Source organism: Anser cygnoides, chromosome Z, assembly GCF_040182565.1.
Source record: "Anser cygnoides isolate HZ-2024a breed goose chromosome Z, Taihu_goose_T2T_genome, whole genome shotgun sequence".
Taxonomy (NCBI): domain Eukaryota; kingdom Metazoa; phylum Chordata; class Aves; order Anseriformes; family Anatidae; genus Anser; species Anser cygnoides.
Window position 1 is genome coordinate 32602578 of NC_089912.1, and position 22314 is coordinate 32624891.

Below are 22314 nucleotides of genomic sequence, written 5' to 3' on the forward strand. Positions count from 1 at the left end.
TACTCTTCAGTTCCCACAACTTGCTTTTTCACAACTCATTGCTAATACACATGGTCATTGCTATTATGACAATATTCAACCATTCCAACTCTGCATCTTGATCACTGAATTTGTGCTAGGCTGAGAGCTACACCTACTCATCTGTTTCCTCAACCCTGTTATTTACGACAATATTCAGGCTTCACGTACACAAAGCTCAACATGATTTCTTCTGAGAGTTGCATCAGAAAATCCAGTTTTCTGACTCACTATGAATCGGTATGATCAGAATAGATTACTCATCAGCAGCTGGACACCTGAAAGACTTAACTACACCAAAATAAGAAAGGAATAGTTTAGAAGGGAAATTAGATCAACTGATAGCCTGGATATGACCCAAGGCCTTCTAAATCTTATGTATCATAGTGATCAATCCCAGGTATTTCTCAGGTAATTTTCTGCCTAATGCAGGTTGTCTGTCTGCTAGATTATCTCATCTTGGTTCCTGATAGAGGTTGGCTTAATACCCAAAGCACAGCAACCAATATTCTTTCCAGAATTTTCGTCATAATTAATTACTACCTGTCTTGTAATAATTACAAGGTATCTTCTAATTAATACAAGCTGCTAATGCTTCTTTGAATTTAACTAAGCTCTTGGCTTTGAAATCTTTCCATGGCAGTGGATTCCATTTCCACAGTCTAATTAATTGTTGCAAAACTGACATCTTTAATTTCTATTAGCAACTCTGAATTCTTACTTTTTAAAGCAGAAGTTCCTATGCCTCCATGTCTTGATTATTCCTTTTTATTTTTCCTATCACTTCTTTGTCATGTTCACAGAAAGTCAGATGCAAGAGTACTGAACAATGACGTACTTTTGTCTAATCTCTGCCATCAGCTTTGACTTTTCCCCTCACCTGGAAAAACAGACTTTTTTGCTGTGGTGTTTTAGTGTTGTAGATAAGGAACCTGTGGTCCATAGTCTATCACAGGTGTGCATCTCCTGAGGAGATCAGCAGTGTTATACCTCTATCCTGCCACAAATTGACTCAAAAATTGTTCAGGTTCATAAAATATCTACATGCACTAGGAGCCCTTAAGCACAAGTGAGTGGTGTCCAGCTATCCCATTTTCCTTCAAAAATCCTCCACAGGATGAGAGCCTGGGGCTCTCTTTTGGTAGCTGCTGTTCTTCTGCTACTGTGCAGATCTTGAAACCAAAATCTGTGCCAGAATGAAGCAGCTTCCATTAGTTGAAACAAAAACAATATTTTGAAATTGACAGGTGTAGTGGAATTAAATGCTTCCATGGAAGACACTGCACAATTACGTCTTGTTAATGCTAAGATGATGGGCAGGACACTCCCATGGAAGATTTTCATGATTAGGATGCTGACAAAATTAAGGCATCACAGTGCATAAGTCAGAGCACAGAATGGATAAGAGTCTGACTCTTATAATAACAAATCAGCTTGTCTTAGTTCTGTTAGTAAGATAGATCACTTAATAAATTTTCCCTATGAGCTCTGCCAACAGAACTAATGATCATTGGCATACAGCAGAAAAAACCTGGCATGTCTCAGGGAGTCACCTAGTTCAGTTTTTAATGAACAGCCATCAGAAAAACAAAACAAAACAAAAAATAGTTATGTCATAGATAGCAATAAAAAAATATAAACTCCAATATAATTATTAAACTCACTGATATGATACTAATCCCTAAGCCATCTAAAATCTACAGCAGTCACACAGCCAGCTCCAGTGGATTCTGAATAGCAGTCTTCATGATGCAAAATACAACAGCCAATAAGCTCACAATGCAGTACGATAGCTTGAATTTTTCTGCTTCTTTGTCAGATATGAACAGTGAATAATGTGTCAGAAAATCAGTTTGGTTTTCACATCTGTATCAGTTGGTCTAACACAATATCTGCAATTACATCTTCCCACGGACCCTGCCTCAGGTAATACTTAGGAGCTCAGTATGCACAGTAGGAATTTATAATGAGCTCTCAGCTTAGATTCTCATCACTGCAAAAAAAGAAAGGTTAAAAAACATTTAGGAGGCAATGGTGTATATCAATACCAAATGGGACCCTAGAGTTTGAAAACAGACAAAAAATAGCAGTGGGTGTGATATCACAAGTCATTATTGTAATGCAACGATACTTTTTTCCCACTGAAAGAGCCTGGGACTTTATCACAATGTCACATCAGTCACCGATATTAAGCCCTTGGAGAATATCTACTTCTTTTCAAAAGGCTGGTGCAAACTTTGTTGGATTGACAGCCCCAGGACCTGACCTGTTCAATTTTGCTACACAACAGGAAAAAATGCTGTCAGAATGAGTGGCCTCTAGCACTGATCCCCAGGACCTCTATGGAAGGACAGTTTTGTCCTCCTGCCCTTGAGAGACTTCAGCTGGACTTCGTCTTAAAGGGAGCAAGCTTTCTTTGACTAATTAAAATCACCAGTTTACCTTCCAGCCCTGGTTTCCTCCAATCCTATTTACTCTGCATATATAGCAGACTTGATTTTAACTTAATACAGTAGATTCCATCACAATTTGCCCTGTCCAACGCGGACTACCAGAAGAAAACTCACTCTCAAAGAGAGATTTTTTCAACTGTTCATTCATGAAACAGGACTCAAACCCCTTCCTTTTCCCTGCCCTTTAGTTTGCCCACCTAGATATACTACCTCTTCCTATGTTTTTCCTTCTGGGCTTTGTCATTCAAAGGAGACTAAACAGAGAATATCCTTAATTTTAATGATAAAATCCTAACAATATTTTGAGGTGTTCTTATGAGTCTCTAAGTCTTGCATTGTCTGCAATCTTTTCAACGCTTAGCAGCACAGGTCCAGTCTCAGATAAGGAGAGAGGGAGAGGCTAATTACAAATTAATATTAAAAACAAACAAACAAACAAACAAACAAGTCATAATTCATTGATAAGCACGGAGAATAGCTTTGCCCAATAGTTCAGCTGCTTGGCATTAAATACTGTTGCATTTATCACCTGAATTTTCTCCTGAAAACTCACATAATGTAGCTGTAAACTGCTCTTTCTGGAGAGGAAAAACAGCAAACATAACAAAACCAATCACAGTTCATAGAAGAACTTCAAGTCTAATTGCTATCCATCTCAAAGTTTGATTAAGTGCTCTAACAGCTTGAGGAAAAAAATTAAAATAAAATAAAATAAAATAACATAACATAACATAACAAAATAAAATAAAATTAAAATAAAATAAAATAAAATAAAATAAAATAAAATAAAATAAAATAAAATAAAATAAAATAAAATAAAATAAAATAAAATAAAATAAAATAAAATAAAATAAAATAAAATAAAAAAATCCTCAAATGGGTGCTGCTCTGGACAAGTAGAGGATTGGAAGATTAAAGACTAGGTGAGCAAAAAGGAAGACATGATATTTTGTAATATCATAATAAAAGGAATAAGAATTTTGCAGAGACTTTCAAGTCCTGCAGAAATGCATACCACCTCCTCCTCTCCCAGACCATGGGTCTGCTCATGTCTGATGGTGTTGCTATTTCCTACTGCTGTTTTTTCATCAAGAACCTGGTAAAATATAAGTCCTGTGTGTTGTACTTCAGACATACTCACTGAGTGTAAAACATATCTTAGGATGAGCCAACCATCAACTTAAATTCCCCAGGTTCTCAGCCTGATATCTGGGAGATAATGCTTGATTTTAAAATCCACTTCCACCTGGCACAAATAGAGGCCTAGATCCCTCAAATGCATGCTGTAATTTCACCGTGAGTCATCCTGTTCATCTCAAGGCTCATGTCCACATGTTTACTGACACACAGAACTGTTCACAGGGTTGAGGATACAGCTGCTTAAACATCTGGTTTGATGCACTATCCAGGATATCAACACTTCCAAGCAACAGTTTACAGAGGCAACCATCAGACTGCACAAACTGTGGGACTTAAATAAACAATCAGAAAGCTGAAAGGGAGAAAAACATACTGTGACTCACTCAAGCATATGGGACACAGAATTACGGCAAGAGGAAACAACCAATTCTTTGCTTAAGAGTCACAAAACAGTGAGACATTAGTTTGTGCTGTAAGTTTTCCATTTTTCATTTTGCAGCACAAGATCAGATTTCAGCATAACTTACGATAACTGCATTACAGTTATATTTAGAGTTTGTGAGCAAGAATTCAACAAAATGTCTTTGAATAAATTCATAACAAGCTGTATCTTCATACATGTACTAAAGATAGACTACTTAGCAGATGCATGGAAAATGTTAGAACTATGCTGAGGAAACACAGCTAGAATATACAGGGACAATCCCATCACTATGCAGTAGCTTGCAATTGCTTTATCCTACCTTTCCACGAACGTATGAAATGCTAGAAATTATATAGCTCTGATGGTCAGTCTTGAACCAACGACAGACAAGGTCTGCTCACTCAGTCCCTAACTGAGGGTGAGGGTGTTATTGGGCATACCGACTTGGAAGGAGAGGGGGGCACACACAAATGGAGTCTTGTGCTGGGTCTCAGGCCAGATGGTTTAGCTAAAACCCACATCACCGTGACGTTCTTAGACCCACAGACTGTTTTTCTATAGGCCTAGAACTGCTTTCACTGAATATTCTCACTACCATGTCTTTTCCCTTCTGCTGGTGTCTGCTTTTGCCATCACCACTTTTCATCTCCTCCAGATCATCCACTTGTCAACTACTCCTTTAACACATGAGCTCCTTCCCCAGCTATCTTTTCTGTGATACCAGTCCAAGTATTTCTGGTCCCAGGGGAATCACCAGGAGGAAGACGCATGACAAGAGTACAGAGGAGCAGGTGTCAATTTTCATTTTCTCTTTACAATACATTTTATCCTCCCTGCCTACATCCCATGAAGAGTGTCTCTTCCCAACACACACGTTAGGAGAAGAAGCCACTGAGGGTGGGGATCACAAGTGTCAGATAACATTGTGTGTGTGCCTATGCAGTGAGACAGTCTTATACCATGCAAAGGCTCATCTTCACCTGTCAGGTGCTCCAGGGAGCACCACAGAATATAAGCAATAGCAGTGAAATTACCTCAAACCTGCAAGAAGGGTGTCACACTTTTAGTGGGGCATCAACTACTTGGCAGGCTGCTCCAACCAGAGGGAGTGAGGGTTAAAATACTTACCCCATCCCTCCTCCCAAAGCCCTCTGCAAAGTTCTTCTACCTTCCACATGCACATAAAACAACACAACACCTTTTCAAGGAGTCCCTTGATTAGAAATTGACTCACTGTTGTAACTGCTGTTGACGTCCGTCTGTGTTGGTGCCAGGCTGTACTGAATTGGCCCTTCAGAGGTGGCCCTTCCTGACAGTAAAGGGGAGAAGAGAAGGGAGGAAGGGAAGGGAAAGAGAAAGGAAAGAAAAGGGTATATTTAGATATTTATTTATTTTTACATTTATCACTGAACAGATCTGCAGACAGAGTATACTGTTGTTCTGACGCCACTGTTGTAACTCCCTCCCCCCTCCAACACACACACACTCACATGCACGCAAACACCGATATCCCGGTAGAAATCTGGAGAGGCTGATTGCCCCAAGACCTGCCAGAGAGACTCATTTGCTTTGTCTGAGTGACAGCTCACTGAAAATACTTTGTATTGGGGTCATTAATAGGGTGGAGGGCACACAAGATACGGAACTGGCAACAGGTATGCACAGGACTTCATTGGCATGTAAGACCCCTACAGATCAGGCTGTCAGTCTCAGTAAATATTTCAACATAACTTTCAGGACAGATACATGTGATGGGACCTGAATGTTAACCACGAGCAAATCAGCCCTGCTGTCTTGTTCATTAACACACATCAAACGCAGCAGAAAAAGTATTTTGGCAGCTTTTCTTAGTATGAATATCTACCCTTGTTTCCACAGAAAAATGCAATCCAACAACCCTTTGGTATTTAGGATGTGCTTGACTCAGGTCAGAAAAAGCTGTGTTATTAACCTGACCTACCTCCTTAGTAGACTGCACTTGTGAATTTGCTATGCAGGGAATAGTCCCTGCCCACAGAAGGTCTGGAGATACAGCCATCAGGCTGCTCTGACATCCTTCATTCCAGACATACTGCTCTGTAAATGAGGCACCAGAGGTGGATGGCAGCCTCTTAGGTTGAGAACACTTGAGTACACCTGTTTTAACATTCGAGATCTTGCTGACTACATTTCCAATCCTTTTCTCCACTCCTTGGTCTTATTACTTTCTTGTTTGAACAAGGTCTGGGTATCAGAGTTAGCCTGTATACCCTTGCTTTACTTGCAGTGTTGACGGAGGACACTGATGTGTGGGCTCTACTGTGTGCGACCCAGTGAATCTTAAAGATTCTTGGGGCTTTTAATGAATATAGTTCCTGCGCTGCTACGATGAAGCAAACAAGAATCCGTTAAGTACAATAGGTACAGGGCCATGTATAAGGCAGGATATTTTACCAGCAAGGAAAAGAGGAGCCTAACATCTTTCTTTCAGTCCTAAGTCTCTTCCTGACTATTAAGGCAACAGTGAGCGAGCCTAGCTATCTCTCTGTATATAAGCACTGTATATATTGAACTCTGGTTTCTCTTTAATCTCCCTCCCTGACTTGTTCTCACAGATTTTGGCTGGGCTATAAACACTAGTTAGTAACGAAGATGCATGATAAAACAGCATTCACATTAGTTATAGCATTTTTCGGACAGGTTATGCAGAATTAATTCTTCACTTGAGAAAGCACTGGAATATACAACTGAACACCATCTAGAAAGGCAGAGAGCAGTTAATGCTAAGGTATTGCTGACTGATGTTTTCTTCTAATCGTTTGAATGTAGATGAATGCCATTGAAGTAATTTCTGTCTTGTAAGGGCAAAGACTAAGGAAGAACTCCACATTTATAATCTCCACCTAGCAGCACAACCAGGTGAAGTAGGATATAGGACAATCCCTCAAAACTCTGACAGAATACAAATTTTCACATCTCTTGAGCTACTTTGACTGAAGACTCCAGCCTTTTATGGGTTTTTGAATGTTTATTTGTATCTATATCTGCTTGCAGTAACTTTTCATTAAAAACAGCAATAACTCAAACACTTTCAGACTCTTCAGAACTGCCTAAGAGAATCAGCAAAAAAGGTAATTTTTTATAAGCTCTTGCCATCTTGCTGTTTCCTATGTAAGAGGAGTACACAGATTGTCTCAGAGAGAGGGAAGTAAGGTAGATGATGCATTGGGCTACTGTCTTTAAGATTGCATAATTTTCAAAACTAGATTTTATTCAGTGCTATTTTCCTTTCTTTTCCAAAAGTGCCTTCTCATGTCTACTGAAAAACATCACACTACCTATGTAGCCTTTCACGTGCTTCCTGTTTACGAAAGAAACCACTTCTAAGGCATTATTATTGTTTATAAGGACTTTCCCAGAACTTGTCCTTGTCTATTCCAAGTCCTTTGATCTCCAGCCTCTATTCGTGCTGTTCCTCACTTCAGTTTGCACAATAGCTTTGTGTTCTTTAATTGCATATCATTTTAGCACTCATATATCACAAAGCTTTTTCCCCTGCCCCCCCTCCCCCCTTTGCTTCCTTATTTTTTTAGACAGTAGGTAAACCACCCAACATTTTCCATTAATCACTACTGATTTTATTTTGTCTTTAATTCTTCGAATATTTCTTTACATGAAAGATAATGTTCTTCACTAGTGACTACAGAAATTGGGTTGCTGAGGGAAGCACTGATCAAATCAACTTTTAAACTGCATGTCAGTCAAAACTGAAACTTTTCGATTGTCAGGTTTACAGAGGCCTTTCTGTATGAATGCTGGATTAAGATATTTTGCCACCCTATCTTTCTATGAATCTCTTCAAGAACTGCACCTTCAAAGCAAAAAAATAAAGTAAGACACCCAAAATGTTTTTTTTTTTAAGTATAAACAATGCCCTATCTTTTTAGTGTTGCTCAGAAATGTTTGTTTCTAGTCATTTGTCAATATCTACTTTGGATTTTAGAATCCTTTTTTTTTTAATATATATTATTTATTCTTTTGTGGGAAACTGCATACTCTGTTTCATGAACACTGAAGCAACACTACATATAAAGCATTTTTATGTGCCTACAAAAACACTTCCAATTAAAATTACATTTATAGTTTTGTTAGCTCTCAGCTTTTTCCTTTCTTGTAACACTTGTCTTATTTACAGCTTCAGTTCTCTGTAATAAGTGAAAACGAGAGAACGATGGCTCCACTAAAACAATGAAAGATGCAGACAAAACAGTGCAGCAGCTTTTGTGGTTATGCAGAGCACCCTGAAGACTTGATCCCTTCCTGCTCAACAACCATAATATCAAAGGCCTGAAACTTGTATTTCTTTTTGAATGGTCATGATTTTCAAGGCTGGGTTAAGAAGAGAAGGTTAAAAGGATCTTAATTGCTGTCTTCTGCCACTGTACAGAAGGGGAGAGTGCAGATGGAAGACAGACTCTTCTGAGGGATGCACAGAGGAAGGGCCAGAGGCAATGGGTACAAGCTGCAGCACAGGGCACTCCCATGAGATCTTAGGAATGATTTTTTTTTTCCCCAAAGAGATGAACCATAAGAACAAGTTCTCAGGAACATTGCAGGTTCTTCATTCCTGGAGATATTGTTTCATATATATTCATACATATATACATGTATATACAGAGAGAGAAAGAGAGAGAGAGAGAGAGAGAGAGAATGACCTTACATCCCCCTGAAAGGCCAGACTATGCACTCAAATTATAAAATGCAGCCCTGATGTTTCAGGAAAACAATATCATTATCTCAACAAAAACTAAACAGACCCTGATTTTTCCAGTATCTATAGATGTCAGACAGATTTTCTTCCTAGCAAATTTCACACAACTTTCTCTATTGTCACCCAAGCTGCTGTCATTGATTTTAGTAAAACAGATCTGCCCCCTCATATGGATCCACACTGACTTCTTACAGGCCTGACAATTTAAAGAGGCCTGTGGAATAAAGTTTCAACATATGAATTATGTGACCAGAATCAAAAAGACAGAAAAAAGGAGAGCCTAAAAAAGCAAATACCACAGTGATCAAAAGCCAGCACTGAAACTGAAAATAAAGATCCTAATTTACCTGATTTAAAAACAAGAGCTTTAATCAGGATGCTTGACATTTTAGTGTGCTGCCCTTACTACAGGCCGTTGTATATAGAGACAGAATCATTTACGTTGGAAAGGACCTCTAAGATCATCAAGTCCAACCTTTAACCTAGCATTGACAAATCCACCATTAAACCATGTGACTAAGCTCCACATCTACATGTTTTCTGAATACCTCCAGGGATGGTGGCTCAACCACTTTCCTCGGCAGCCTGTTCCAATGCTCCACAAGCCTTTCAGTGAAGATATTTTTTCCTAATATTCAACCTAAACCTCCCCTAGCACAACTTGAGGCCATTTTCTCTTGTCTTATCACTTGGTGCTTGGGAGAAGAGACTGAGTCCCACCTTGCTACAACCTCCTTTAAGGTAATTGTAGAGTGCAATAAGGTCTCCCCTGAGCCTCCTTTTCTCCGGGCGATAAAACAAAACAAAAAAACAACTCCCTCAGCCATTCTTAAGATTGCTCTCTAGACCCTTTGTTGTCTTTCTTTGGACACACTCCAGCACCTCAATATTCTTGTTGTAGTGAGGGGCCCAAAACTTAACGTTGTACTTGAGGTGCGGCCTCACCAGAGCCGAGTACAGGGGGATGATCACCTCCCTGGTCCTGCTGGCCACACTATTCCTGATACAAGCCAGGATGCTGTTGACATTTTGGCCATCTGAGCACACTGCTGGCTCAAGTTCAGCTAGCTATCAACCAATACCCAGCAGGCAGCTTTCCAACCACTCTTCCCCCAGTCTTTAGCATTGCATGGGGTTGTTGTGCCCCAAGTGCAAGACCCAGCACTTAGCCTTGTTGAACCTCAAACAATTGGCCTCAGGTCATCAGTCCAGCCTATCCAGGTCACCCTGTAGAGCCTTTCAATTTTGGTGCTTACAACAGCTGTGTAAGAAAATCCCTCTGTAGCTTGCTTTTTAGAGATATAGTTATAGTCTGGGATATAACAAACCCAGATTTCAGCCCACATCAATCAGTTTTTCTGACTTCCCTTCATCTGTGGGACAAATCTCTTTTGAAAGCACCTGTCTTTCCTGAAGCAGAAAAAGCCTCAGTTTTTCTTATAAGGAAGGATTCTTGTTTTCCAGCTCACTTCAGATTTTAACCCTAACACAAAAACAGCATTTTTCCACTTGCAGTACAAGCACTGATTTAATGCTCTCTTTTCTGTGACCCTAGCTGCCACTTTCACTCAGGAGACACATCACATCTTCTTATAACAGATACTATCAATTTCCATAACCTCCTCCCACTTCTTTTGAAAATATTATCATACATCATTCAGTAGCATGTAGTAGCCCTGAATATGAAAGACCCACTGTTTTTATCAAGATACCAGTCTGAGCTCACAGAAGACTGCACTGTTCTTCTCATTTAAAGTAGTGCCTAGAAAAAAAAACAAATGGAATTTCAGCTTTTTAACCTGGAGCTGTTAGTAACGAGCAACATGTAAATAACAAAATCCTAGTATATGCAGATGTCCACAGCTGGGAAGACAAAATTGCCTAAGCACTTAATCTTTGTCTGCAGGATGAATTTTAAAAGTATGCTGTTTCAGAGAATGTTTTAATACTGCTACAGGTTGCCAATTTTCACAAACAGAACAAGACAAGTAAGACAGTAGTAATCTATACTCCATCCTTCCCTCAGACACCACCACCTCCAAGAGCTAGAAGACTGCAAAAAAATGAAATTCTAGCAGACAACACAGAACCATGTTGCACCATCACAGACTTCTTTCTTTCTTTGCTTGTCCCTGCTGATCATAGTTCCAGCCACTAAGTTTTCCCATTGGTCAAGCTAAGTTATGTGGGCTTCCTATAACACCAGCGATCAGCACAAATCGAGTCCAGACCTCAGTGACTTCATGCAGGATGAAATGCATAATTCTAGGACCACCTTCTGAACAAAGGGTTACAAAGAGAGGTCAGACTGCAGGATAACACTTGCAGCATGCTTTGGTGAAAAGAATGATCCAGATGGTTGTGAAAGGACCTAGCTGAGACATCTCACAGCAGGGCATTGAGAACACTTGCCTATCCCTGTGGAGCTCTATACTCCCCTTTCATTCTTCCTTTATACACAAAATCTTTCATAGCATGGTGGTGGTTCTAATTATAAAACAGGAATGTCTTCTGAAAAGGAAGCAGCTTGCCCACTGTAGCACACTCACTGTTCCTTTAATATCTGAAAAAACTCCACTTAAAAGGCAGTGGAACGGTGGCTCAGCATGTGCTTAAGGTGATCAGCTAAAGAGTGCACAGACAGGCTCATTCTTGCAGTTCTTAAAACTGGAGTGCTATCCTAGTAATGTTCACTTAACATAGTTTGCAAGTGTAATAAATAATTCCATGACTCTACATTAATATTTCTGTGTCATCCCAGAGCACTCCAGTATGACTTATGCAGCAGCATGGAGCACAACTATAAATAAAACTGCTGTGAGTGCTATTGACAGTATCCAGCATTATCAATACAGAAATTGGCTGACAGTAAATAAATAAATAAATAAATAAGTAATCAAGAATGATTAATTCTTGTGTCTAATGACTAATGTCTAAGTATTTTCAACCAAAAATCAGTGACTAAAGACAGAGAAATGATAATCTCCTAACTTTTGCTATGAAAACTCTTAAAACCAAATCTGGATTTTGCATGTTTTTGCTCTCTAAAGTGGCACTGGGTGGAACATTGTTGTACCTGTCTTGAAAAAACAGGAATACAAAAGAAACGTCAAAGTACTGGGAACAAGGTCAGCTTCTTGCAGTGTGAGGTGTCGCTACCCATGGCACGGGTGTTGGAACTAAATGATCTTTAATGTTCCTTGCAACCCAAGTCATTGTATGGTTCCGTGATTCTTGACTCCCATTAAGGAATCACTGAGCTAGTTGAACCTTGGCATTTGTCATTCATTGCTCAAAAAGAGTTGCTGGTGGCACCATTAATTCTGCTTTTTATATACATTGAATTTTGAATGAATGTGTGCAATTTAGTAACCCTGTATGCTATGAAAGACTTCTGGACAACCATAAGCAAAAACATTCCCTGCAAGAGTTTTCTCCCTGGTATGAACCCAGGCAGAAAATGTTCCATGTGTCTATGACGTTTCTGTGGCCCGTATTTATGGAGATGCACACATCCTAACAGGTGACACCTCCTTAGGCTAAGGAAAATAAATCTGAGCTAAGGAGTGGTAGGTCTATGAAATCTTGCAAATGACAGAAAAACATTAGCAGGAAACTTTTTTTCACCATCATTTCTCATCCAATAATTAGGGAGCAGCAAATGCAGCAGTTTCAAAACAAAAGGATAGTGCTTATTCATGCAACCTGTAGTTCAGCTGTTGAAATCCTAGCTTCAAAGCCCTGTAAACACTAAAAAATATGCAGGCTCCAGAGCCAACTGAACAAATTCAAAGAAAAAAGTCCATGGGCTTCTAAACACAAAGACTTCCCTTCTGTCTCACAAGTCCCATAGCCACTAATTTCTGAATGTTTTGATAATGCCCAGGGAAGCAGCACTATACGCTTGCCCTGTTCTTGTAATTTCTTTTACAGGAATTCCTGTCTGGAGATAGGATATCTGTGTTAGTGAACACTGTTCTGATCCAGTATGACCTTTTTTATGTGACATGCCCTTAATAATGGTCCTTTATGAGATGTTTTTTATGGTCAGGACATCAACACTTAATCATTTCAGAGAAGAAAAAGTTGTATGAAATTGAATTCACCTGTACCTAGGGAGCACAAGGCTTCAATCCACCTCTGATAATCATATTTTATCTTTGCTCTTAATTGGGGAATGCACATGAATTCCAGAACAGATGGTGCATAATCACTAGGGCAGAAAACAAGGGACCGAGGGAGAGGAAGACAGCATCTCCCAACTGCTTGGAGAGACAGCAGACAAGAAGGAGGTGGTGACAGCTTGCAGGAAGCTAAAAATAAACCCAGATTATTGACACAGCCTTGTTTGCTTCATAGTTGTGTGATGGAAAGACTAGATTTGCCCATTGTGTCATGAAAAAAAGGTCAGGTCATTCTGTGGCTCTGTTTAATGACAAAAAGACCAGTCTGGGGAAAAAAAAAAAAAACAATAGTGACAATACACAGTCACTATTGCATGTGGAAAAATACATTTCTTTCAATGTATTTGCCATAACATTATTAAATAAATCTAGGATAGACAGGCACAATGTTCTAAGAAATCCTGACTTTGGTGAGAGGAGAATGAAAAGGAAGCACAAGGGACGGTTTGGATTATTTGGAAGTTGGATTGCTGAAAGCGCTAAAACCACATGTTCTGAAGAGTCATCCAAGCTCTTTTAAAACCTAGAAACAAATATGCTTGAAAACTGTGAAACCTGAGCATACAGCCCACTTGAAAAAGTGACTAAATCATCTTTAGAGTCTTTGCTTTCCTGCAAATTTGTACATCCCAACCACTGTTTGTGCTTTCAAAATGGTTGCTGTTTGTGTCCTCAAAAAGGCTGCCAATTGTGTATTCAGAATCTCCTGTGTTTCTCTTCATGCCCACCCTTCCCTTGCTCTAAACTGACTACTGTTATTTCTATACCTCTCACATCTCCTTTGGCTGTACAGCCAACTAACCAATGTAAATTCCCACTTCAGAGGAACCTTCCTCAAGTGAATATACCATGTTGAAGCAGAAGGCTGATTTCTCAGCTTGTGCCCCACTCTGCAAGCACAGTCTTTGTGAAGGTTAGTAGCGATTAAGTGATGCCTGCACGGACCAGCACATACTGATGCACAGTATTTTAATTGCAGAAAACGATCTATGCCCTTGCCCACTGCTTACTGTACAGACACCTTTCCTACAGTGGTCATTTCTTAAATGTTTTATGAAAAAGCATTGTTTTCAAACCACTCTTCAAGCTTTAACTGAAATGCAGTATACCCTCTATGTCTTCCTACACACACCCCTATAGCCAATAAATTCCATTTTCCTTTTATTACTAAGGAAGTTTTTAAGATTAAACCCATTACAGTAATGTATCAGTTGGAAATAGAGAATTTAAAATGGCAACTTGAAGATGGATACTTGAACTGGATGATTTCTAGGCTAGCATTTTTATAGTACAATTTTCCTCCATATCAGAAAATCGCAGTACATATAGCTGCCAAACTCTACAGGACCAAGTATATCTTTCTCATATGCTATCTTTATTAGCCCTTTCTCACCTTTATGTGCCTCACATAATTCACCTGCTGTGTTTACTTGTACATGTAATGAGCAAAGTCTTTATTGTTCAGTACAAATAAAAACAACAACAAAACCTTATTTCCAGCTTCTAAATTACGTAAAGATCAGATAAACCAGAAAAATACAGTCTAGTTTAATTGCTTTTTGCATAGTCAAGTTAGGTTTCAGTAGAAAATTGAGGGGAAAAAATTTACATGCAAGATACTGAAAACTAGCATAAACTCACATTTTTTAAAACCTTCTTTGAGGTATTTTTCTCATTTTGATTTTAAAGCAGTGCTACAGAGTTCATACTCCATGCCTAAAAACTCTCTCACAGCAGGTATGCAGCTTGGAGATGTTAGCTGAGCTTTTTAGGTACCAAAATGTAGAATTCATTCCTGTAAAGTCAGTTTGCATTTACAGTACAAAGGGCCCAAAATACAACCCAAAGTGGACCAAAACAGCCTAAGAACATGAGAATGAAACAACTCCAGAGTTGTGTCATTTTCTCCATTGCTCTCATGGGTTACATGCTGCTGAGTAGCTTGGTGAAACTTTTTGTTGCCTGGCTATAATTTGGACCAGGCTCAAAGCAGCTGTACCATGCCCAGGGAACAGGCCAGGGCCAGGCTACAGCAGCAGCCTCTAAATCTCACTCATTTTGGGGAGTGGAGGGACATTTCCAGCCCAGTTTTATACAGCCATTACAGTTATTAAGAGTAGAACTGAGTGACTGCTTTTAATGAGAAAACTGCATGTCTGGAAATAGTCAAACCATTTCTCACATCAGTGGAGAATCACAGTTGAGCTCCACTTCCTCACATTGGATCAACAGACAGCTAAAAAACTGAATCAGCTGTTTTCAAACTGGGACATAATCAAAGTCAATGCATTAAATACAGCATCCATCCTGGCTTGCACAGCTTCATAAACTCTTTTTGTACAGGTGGAGAAATGTCTGTATCTTGAATGTTTTTCTCACAGTTTTCTACAGCATGGCAGTGTTTTAAAATGCTTTCAGACTAGTTAGAGCATTTAACATTGCTAGATATGCAGGGATGAAGCATGGATTAGAGCTGACAATCAGACTTAATATTTTTAATTAGAATTAGTATTATAAAAATAGCCCAGAAATCCAAAGGAGAAGGATTACAGCATTTAAAATAACCCAAGATATCTCCTATGATGTAGCAAGTATCATTCATTCTGTTTACACCTATACCAAAGCTAGTTTGAGCATGCCAAGATTATGCTTATTTTGCTCTGAGACTTAATATCTTCTATCAGAAGAAGAGTTAAATTTCAGAAATGTTCATTACTCAAGTTCTAGGAGTCTCTGAGAGATAAGAAGGCATCAGTATACCAGTTACTTCAAAGACCAAAAGCTTTAAGCCAACAGATGTACTGAATGAGAGGAACATAGCCTAGGAGCTCAGCTTCTCAGTCCCTTACACCAACATTTTTATTACTGCCTCTCCTAGATTTGCCAGCATATGGACACAAAAGGACTGTGTACTCTCCAAGGAACCGCATTTTTTTAACTGATGAAAATATTCTCCAAAGAGAACTCTAGATGTCTTCCCATTGTGTATGTTCCACATGCACTTTCAATTACTGGCCTATTTAAGGACAGAGCAATAATTCCAGCAGTGGTGGATTTGCTGAATGAAGCAAGGCAGGTGTGTCGCTGCAGGGGATGAGTGGGATAAGCACAAGTCTCCCTTTTTGGCTCTAGCATGGGTGCATCTAAAACACTTGGTTCTAAAGGGCAGGCAGGCATCTGAATTAAATCCTAAGGATGGTTGTTTTACTTGGTCACTGTTTGCTGGACTTGAAGAAGCGCTTTATTTTAAAAGTTGAACTATCTAGCTGCTTGGATTGAATGTCTCACAGCTTTAGTTATGTGATCACGGGCTGGTGCGAAATAATCCCTCCTGACCCCAAGGCTCAAATCCTCCCATGCATGGAAAGCAAGGCACTGATGTAGTTCCTTTGCCTTTCTTTTTTTTTTTTTTTTTTTTGTTTTATAAGGCTAATATAGGGTTCATTTCACTGTCTAAACTAGGAAGCTTTCCAAGACAAGGGCAGATCCAGACTCAACAAACTCCTTTGTCTCTGCATTACTCCCTTTTCCTACACAACTCTTTGGATAAAGGAAGCAAAGGAATGACTCTTCCAACCCACTGCTTCTCCCCTGCAGTGAGCTAATATACACCATAGGTCTGATGGCATCTGGCTGCTGCAAGACATTAAAGCTTTGGCCTTTCCTTGGTCAGAATCCATCTTCATTGTGAGCAGCAGGAAATCAATGTGATGCAGGTAAATGCATTGTCTGAATAGCCTTTGACATGCATAAGTAGCAGAGATGGCCATTTCAGTAGCTTCTGTAAAAGACATTTTCTAACACATCCATGTCAAACAAACAATACCTAAGCCATAAAACTTTCGGGAAAGAGAAAAACAAAACAAAACAAAACAAACAAACAAAACTGAAAGACGAGCAACACAATACTCCATCTTGGAAGCTCTTCTCATTAGAGGTAGTCCCTGAGCAGAGAAATAAGGTCAAAGCAGAGTGAGAGGCAGGAACACTTGGAGAATAGTAAAACCAACACCGGTGTGCTCTGTCGGCTGACGAAAGGCCAGGTGAAGACAAGAGCCAATTTTCTGTCAATCAAAACAAGCTCCAGGTCAGGCCCATTTGGGTCTATTAAGTAGAGCTAAGCTTTGGCCCACCTCTACTCTCCTTGAAGTCCCCAGCTGCTTTAGCATGAATATCAGTAGTAGCAGCAATGCTGAAATCCAAAGAGCTACCTTGGGCATTAATGGCAACAGGCAGAGACATATTTTGAGCACATTTGAAAATCTGATTCTTAATCCAATTTTTTTTTTTTCCTCTGACTTCTATTAATTAGCCTGAAACTACATGCCAGTGATCTGCAGGGGACAGGTGAAAAGTGAAATGTTTGTGGAACTAACTTCTGATTAAAACTCTTGAATAATCCAGTTGCTGAGACAGCGTGGAAACAGGTTGAGGGATAAATAATGAAGTGGAAAGCATTAGAAAGATGAAATTTCGATATATTTTTCACTGTACTCTTTAAAATGATAAAACCCAGAGACCTCAGGCATGAGGTAATTTTCCCCAGCATCCTGCTTTCTAAAAATATCTGCTAGCTCACTGCTTTCTCCATCTAATTAAAAGGACTGATGTCAGAGCCTTTGGTTATGTCAACAGTTGCCCTGCCTCCATCTTGCTCCTCTTTCCTACCTATGACAACAGATGCTGTGTGGGTCTGTGATAAGCAGAGTCACAGGGCTATGCCAAGACCTTCCCTTGGATGTGTCAGGGAGGGGTGAGAGGAATGAACTCCAGAAGAGTAGAGTCAGGCAGAGGAAGAAAAGCAGAAAGGAAACCCTGACCAAAAGCAAAACTTGCTCTTTCCATTCATTCACATCTTCTGTTTGTCTGCTCTACAAAGCAGCCAGCTCATGCAAAGCCTTCAAAGAATTCGAAGTCTAAAAGAATACTGTAGATGGTATCAATATAGTTGATACTGTTTGGGGACTGAGGAATAGGTTAGATGTCTTCAGGGACTCTATTTCTTGATATACAGCTGTTATTCTGATGCAGATACTCACCTTTCACGTCCACATCACAGCAGATTGATTTATAAGCTATTACGTATTCACCAGGATTTCTCTCAGGATGTGTTTTGCGGAGCTTCGTTTAGTCCTCACCAAAATACAGAGCTGAAGAACCAGTTCACAAACAAAGTATAACTACTAGACACCTTCACGCAATTGTCTTTGAGGTGTTAGTAGCACACTGAGGTAAAAACTTAAACTGAACTTTAAAAATGCACAAGGAAATGCTTAAAAATCAAATGTGTGGAACATATGAACTTCATTCATAATTTTTGGAATACGCACTTAAATAGATTCCAGGCATGGCTAAGTTAGATGCCAAGTGAATTTTCACTGATCCAATGAATACAATTTTTATATGTATGGGATCCTTTCTAAAAGAAGAAACTCAGGTGTAAATCTCATAAATGTAAAGAAAAATCTCAAAAGGATATTTCTCCTTTTGAGAACATTGGAGAAGAGCTGTGACAGGAGAGGTTGGCAGAAATAATAAATATTTTATCAGAAACAGGATTCCCTCTTCTTCTTGTAAATCATCCCTCATGTATCAGAAGACAAAGCCTGTCTAATTACCTTTATTTTACATGGTCCTTGGGTATCTAAGGATCTGCTTGCTTTTTAAATAAGTAAATTGCTAAAGGTGAAACCATTATCGTGACGGCTGAAGCACTGAGACAAATTTCCTAAGACCAATTTTGCCAGGCAGTGTGCGAATTTCCAGGAACCCACAATTATCATCATTAAAATCAAACAACTTGTCATAGTGACATCCTGGCTCATGGAGCAGGACATTCACACCTTGCAGTGCTGAGGGCTAACTAATTATTTCCGGCAAAATTAGATTAAAGATCAAGATCTGGAAATATGCACCTTTTTGCACCCTTTTACCACTCAATTCTTTTGCAATCTTCAGTTCATTCTCTTTTCAGTTCATTCTCTTTTCCCATGCGGTCGCATTCCCACACACTTTTTTTGACTCAGATATCTAACTGTAAGCTTGTCAAAGTTTAAACTTAACTTAAAGTCCATCTGTATAGATGCAAAGCCAAGGGGAACTAACCCAATTTTACTCTCAGCCTATGGGCATAAATAGTAATCAGTTAGTTGAATTCAGGAAGAGAGCCACAACTTTAAGACTCAATATCCTAATGTCTTGTTCACTTGTACCATGCATGATATTTTTTGCACCACGCTCTGGTGTGTTTGAACTTCTTCACAGAATTAACATTTAATTCCTAGAAATTGTGACTGTGCAATTCTCAAGAAAATCTGTCTTTCTAAAAATGCTGTTTCTGGGCTCCCTCTGGAGGAGGAATGTCTCATCTGAAATGCACTCTACTCTCATTCATAGCTGGTCAACAATGGGACCTATGACCTTCTGTCAGTTCCTGGAAGAGTTCATGAAGGCAGATGTGAGTTCTTCCTTTTCCTTGTACAGGAATCAATACTGGCATCATTACCACCACGACAAGGTTCTTCCATAGCATGGGAAAGAAATATGGCATAAAGCAATGGCATCAGATAATTATTGCACACTTTTTAGCAATGTCCACACTGACTGCTATTACCACTTGATGATCTCCAGAGTCTGAGAAAAAGAGGCATCGGAAAGCTCTTTGATTCATTAAAACTGAGGAATGAATTATAAAATCAATACATGACAAAATAACTGTTAACGTTTCAACTCACAACTCTCCATTACACAATGACTAATTATGTAGACTTGTGACCTGCTACCTCCGTTTGAGTTAGGGTCTGGCTCTAAGGACAAAAAAACCTTGGAAAAGCACTTCTAAGGTATGCCCCTAGCACTGAAAAAAAAAAAAAAACAAAAATTAAATGCCATCTCCTAGCGTTGTAGCCCTTGACAGAACAAAAGTTCAGTCATGTACTATGTTAATGTGTCATCAAAAATATCGACTGCCAGTAAACAGATCAAATTGATCGGCTGTGCAGAGCAATTCCTTCCAACTAAAATGCTGTGAAATCAATGAAGAAGATCACACTTAGGGCTGTACTCTTTTCAAAATAACACACATTGGCAATTTCTAATTTCTAATTTCTTAATAGAATTGTACAAATAATGTATGCGTTGACTCCATGTCAATGTATGCAGCTGACTCTGAATATATTTTACTATGGTAAGACAAGAAATTCTCTGATGGATGCAGAGCACTTTTAGGCTAACACAGTACTAGACATTTGTACGAACTCTCCCAGCTATTTACCAATGTCTTTTTTTTTTTCTTTTGTGTGTGTTTTTGTGGTTTTTCTGTGTGTTTGTTTTTTTACTACACATGATGAAATGATCATCCCCAAATTAGGTACTGAGATGTTCAAAGACCATCACAATTAGATAAATGACTTCTGCTTTTGCTTTTCTAGTTAACCTTTTTAGTTCTTTATCTTAGCAAGATATGAGCACTAATGGATAAAATCTTATTGGCTCTAAGGCACATAGCAACCTTGAGTGTACAGTCCTTTGAAAAAAATTGCTCTGCACCAAAGATGAAACTGCAAAAATAAACGCTATATAAAGTTTTAGTTATGTGAAAGCTAGAAGTGGCAATAGGAAATATTGAGTGACTTTAATTGAAATATGTACTCGTAACTACTACACAAAAATGTAGAGGTCAATACGGACCATTAAGGTGTTCTTACTTACTGTGCTCAATGATGTGGACAGAAAAACATCCTGCTGTAGAGATTATGACAGGATTTGCCTAGGGTCAATCTGGGTACCTTTCTGATCTGAAAGCTCCTTTGTCAGATAGAAATTCATTGAAAAGAAACGCTTCATTTCAAAAGACATCACTAACATTGGATGCAAAGTGGCTCCTGTCCTGCTTTGAACATCATCTCATCTCACTAACTGTTCCTGACAAAAATTTCATATGGTCCCACTGAGGGCAAAGGGACAATTACTGACAAAAGAAGGAAGGAGTCCAATGTTGTTTCAGTTTCCCGCTCCAACAGTTACATGTTCATCTATCATCCTAATTTGGGCCAAACCAGCCATGGTCACCTGGTAACCTGGTCATCAGTCATCTGTTCCCAGGAATTTCAGCAGTGTTTGAGAAACACCATTGTTTTTCGCAAGTTGTTCCTCTGTTGTTTAATTTCACATTGTATTCAGAGTTTACCCGTCCCACCCCAAGCACCAGAGCATGGAGCCATTGCTAGTACGGCATTAAACCCTTGGGACTAAGCTGTCGCATGCTGCACATAGGCAAGACTATTTCACCTTCATTGTTGTTTGAGGTTCCCAATCATTAGCAAGTGAATAAAGGTAAAGGTTGTAAAAATTCACCACTTCGAGGCATTCATCTTCCACTTCAGCTCTTTTTTTTTTTTTTTTTTTCCTCTTTGAAATGCTGAGTATCTTTAGGGGAAGGTAGGATAGCACAAGCTCAGTCTCAGTCTTTCTACTGTACCTTTGCTAAGACACTATCATACAACCTCAGTCCACAAGGAATGTAACATTTGGATAAGCATGATCTGAAATATTTTGAGACCTTGAGACCCGTGCTTTGTTGATTAATTGTAGTTTTCTCTATAGAGAGTAGAAGAGTCTAGTCATAATCTATGTTCTTGCTGCATTAAAAATACCTACATAGAAGTTAATATATTATAAGCAGAAGCTAATATATTATAAGCATTATATTATATACAGATCCATGGTACAGCTCTAAAAGGTATACTATTTACACAGGTAAGTGTTTATATATAAACAACTAAATGACTGATAATTAACTGTTTAAAGAACTGTTAGTAATTTATAAACAGAACTTTAACACATACAGTGACGTGTAGTTCCGTTAAGTCTAAATTAAAGCTGATTCAGCTAAAAGCATTAATGCTCCTTCCTCTGCAGATGTCCACGGTCTCAGTAATAAGTCCCAAATGCATGTTCTTTCCATCTTGCTTTCAATAAAATGCACCATCCTAAAGTCTCCTATTCACTTCATTCCGAATTTTCAAGATTGTAATTTGAATTAATAACACAGTAAACGAGAAAATCATATCTCGTGAATATTTATAGTAGATTCTCTTCCTCTCTCCCCCTCTTTGGATGACAAAAATGAATCTCACTATTCTGCAGTGAAAAACTAATAACCAATTAAGTATTCAGAGAGGAAATAAAACAGATTCTCTTCATATCTTCCATGGAAGAATGCCTGATTCTATTTAGGTAAATGGTAAACTATAAATGGTTTCTTAAAAAAATTTGTATTAAGCTAAAGATTCATTTAAAGTTTTCAAGTAAAATTTTTCTTGACATCCATAAGCTGAAGTTTAA

General features: G+C 38.9%; 1 protein-coding gene across 6 annotated transcripts in view; it reads right to left on the bottom strand.

Annotated features, from left to right (window-relative positions):
* NRG1 (neuregulin 1) overlaps positions 1–22314 on the bottom strand; it is a 474737-nt gene that overhangs the window by 292646 nt on the left and 159777 nt on the right. For all 6 annotated transcript variants that reach the window (XM_066987722.1, XM_066987726.1, XM_066987725.1 and 3 more), the window contains exon 2: positions 5270–5344. In XM_066987722.1, coding sequence (XP_066843823.1) covers positions 5270–5344 — 75 coding nt within the window. The remainder of the gene's footprint in view (positions 1–5269; positions 5345–22314) is intronic.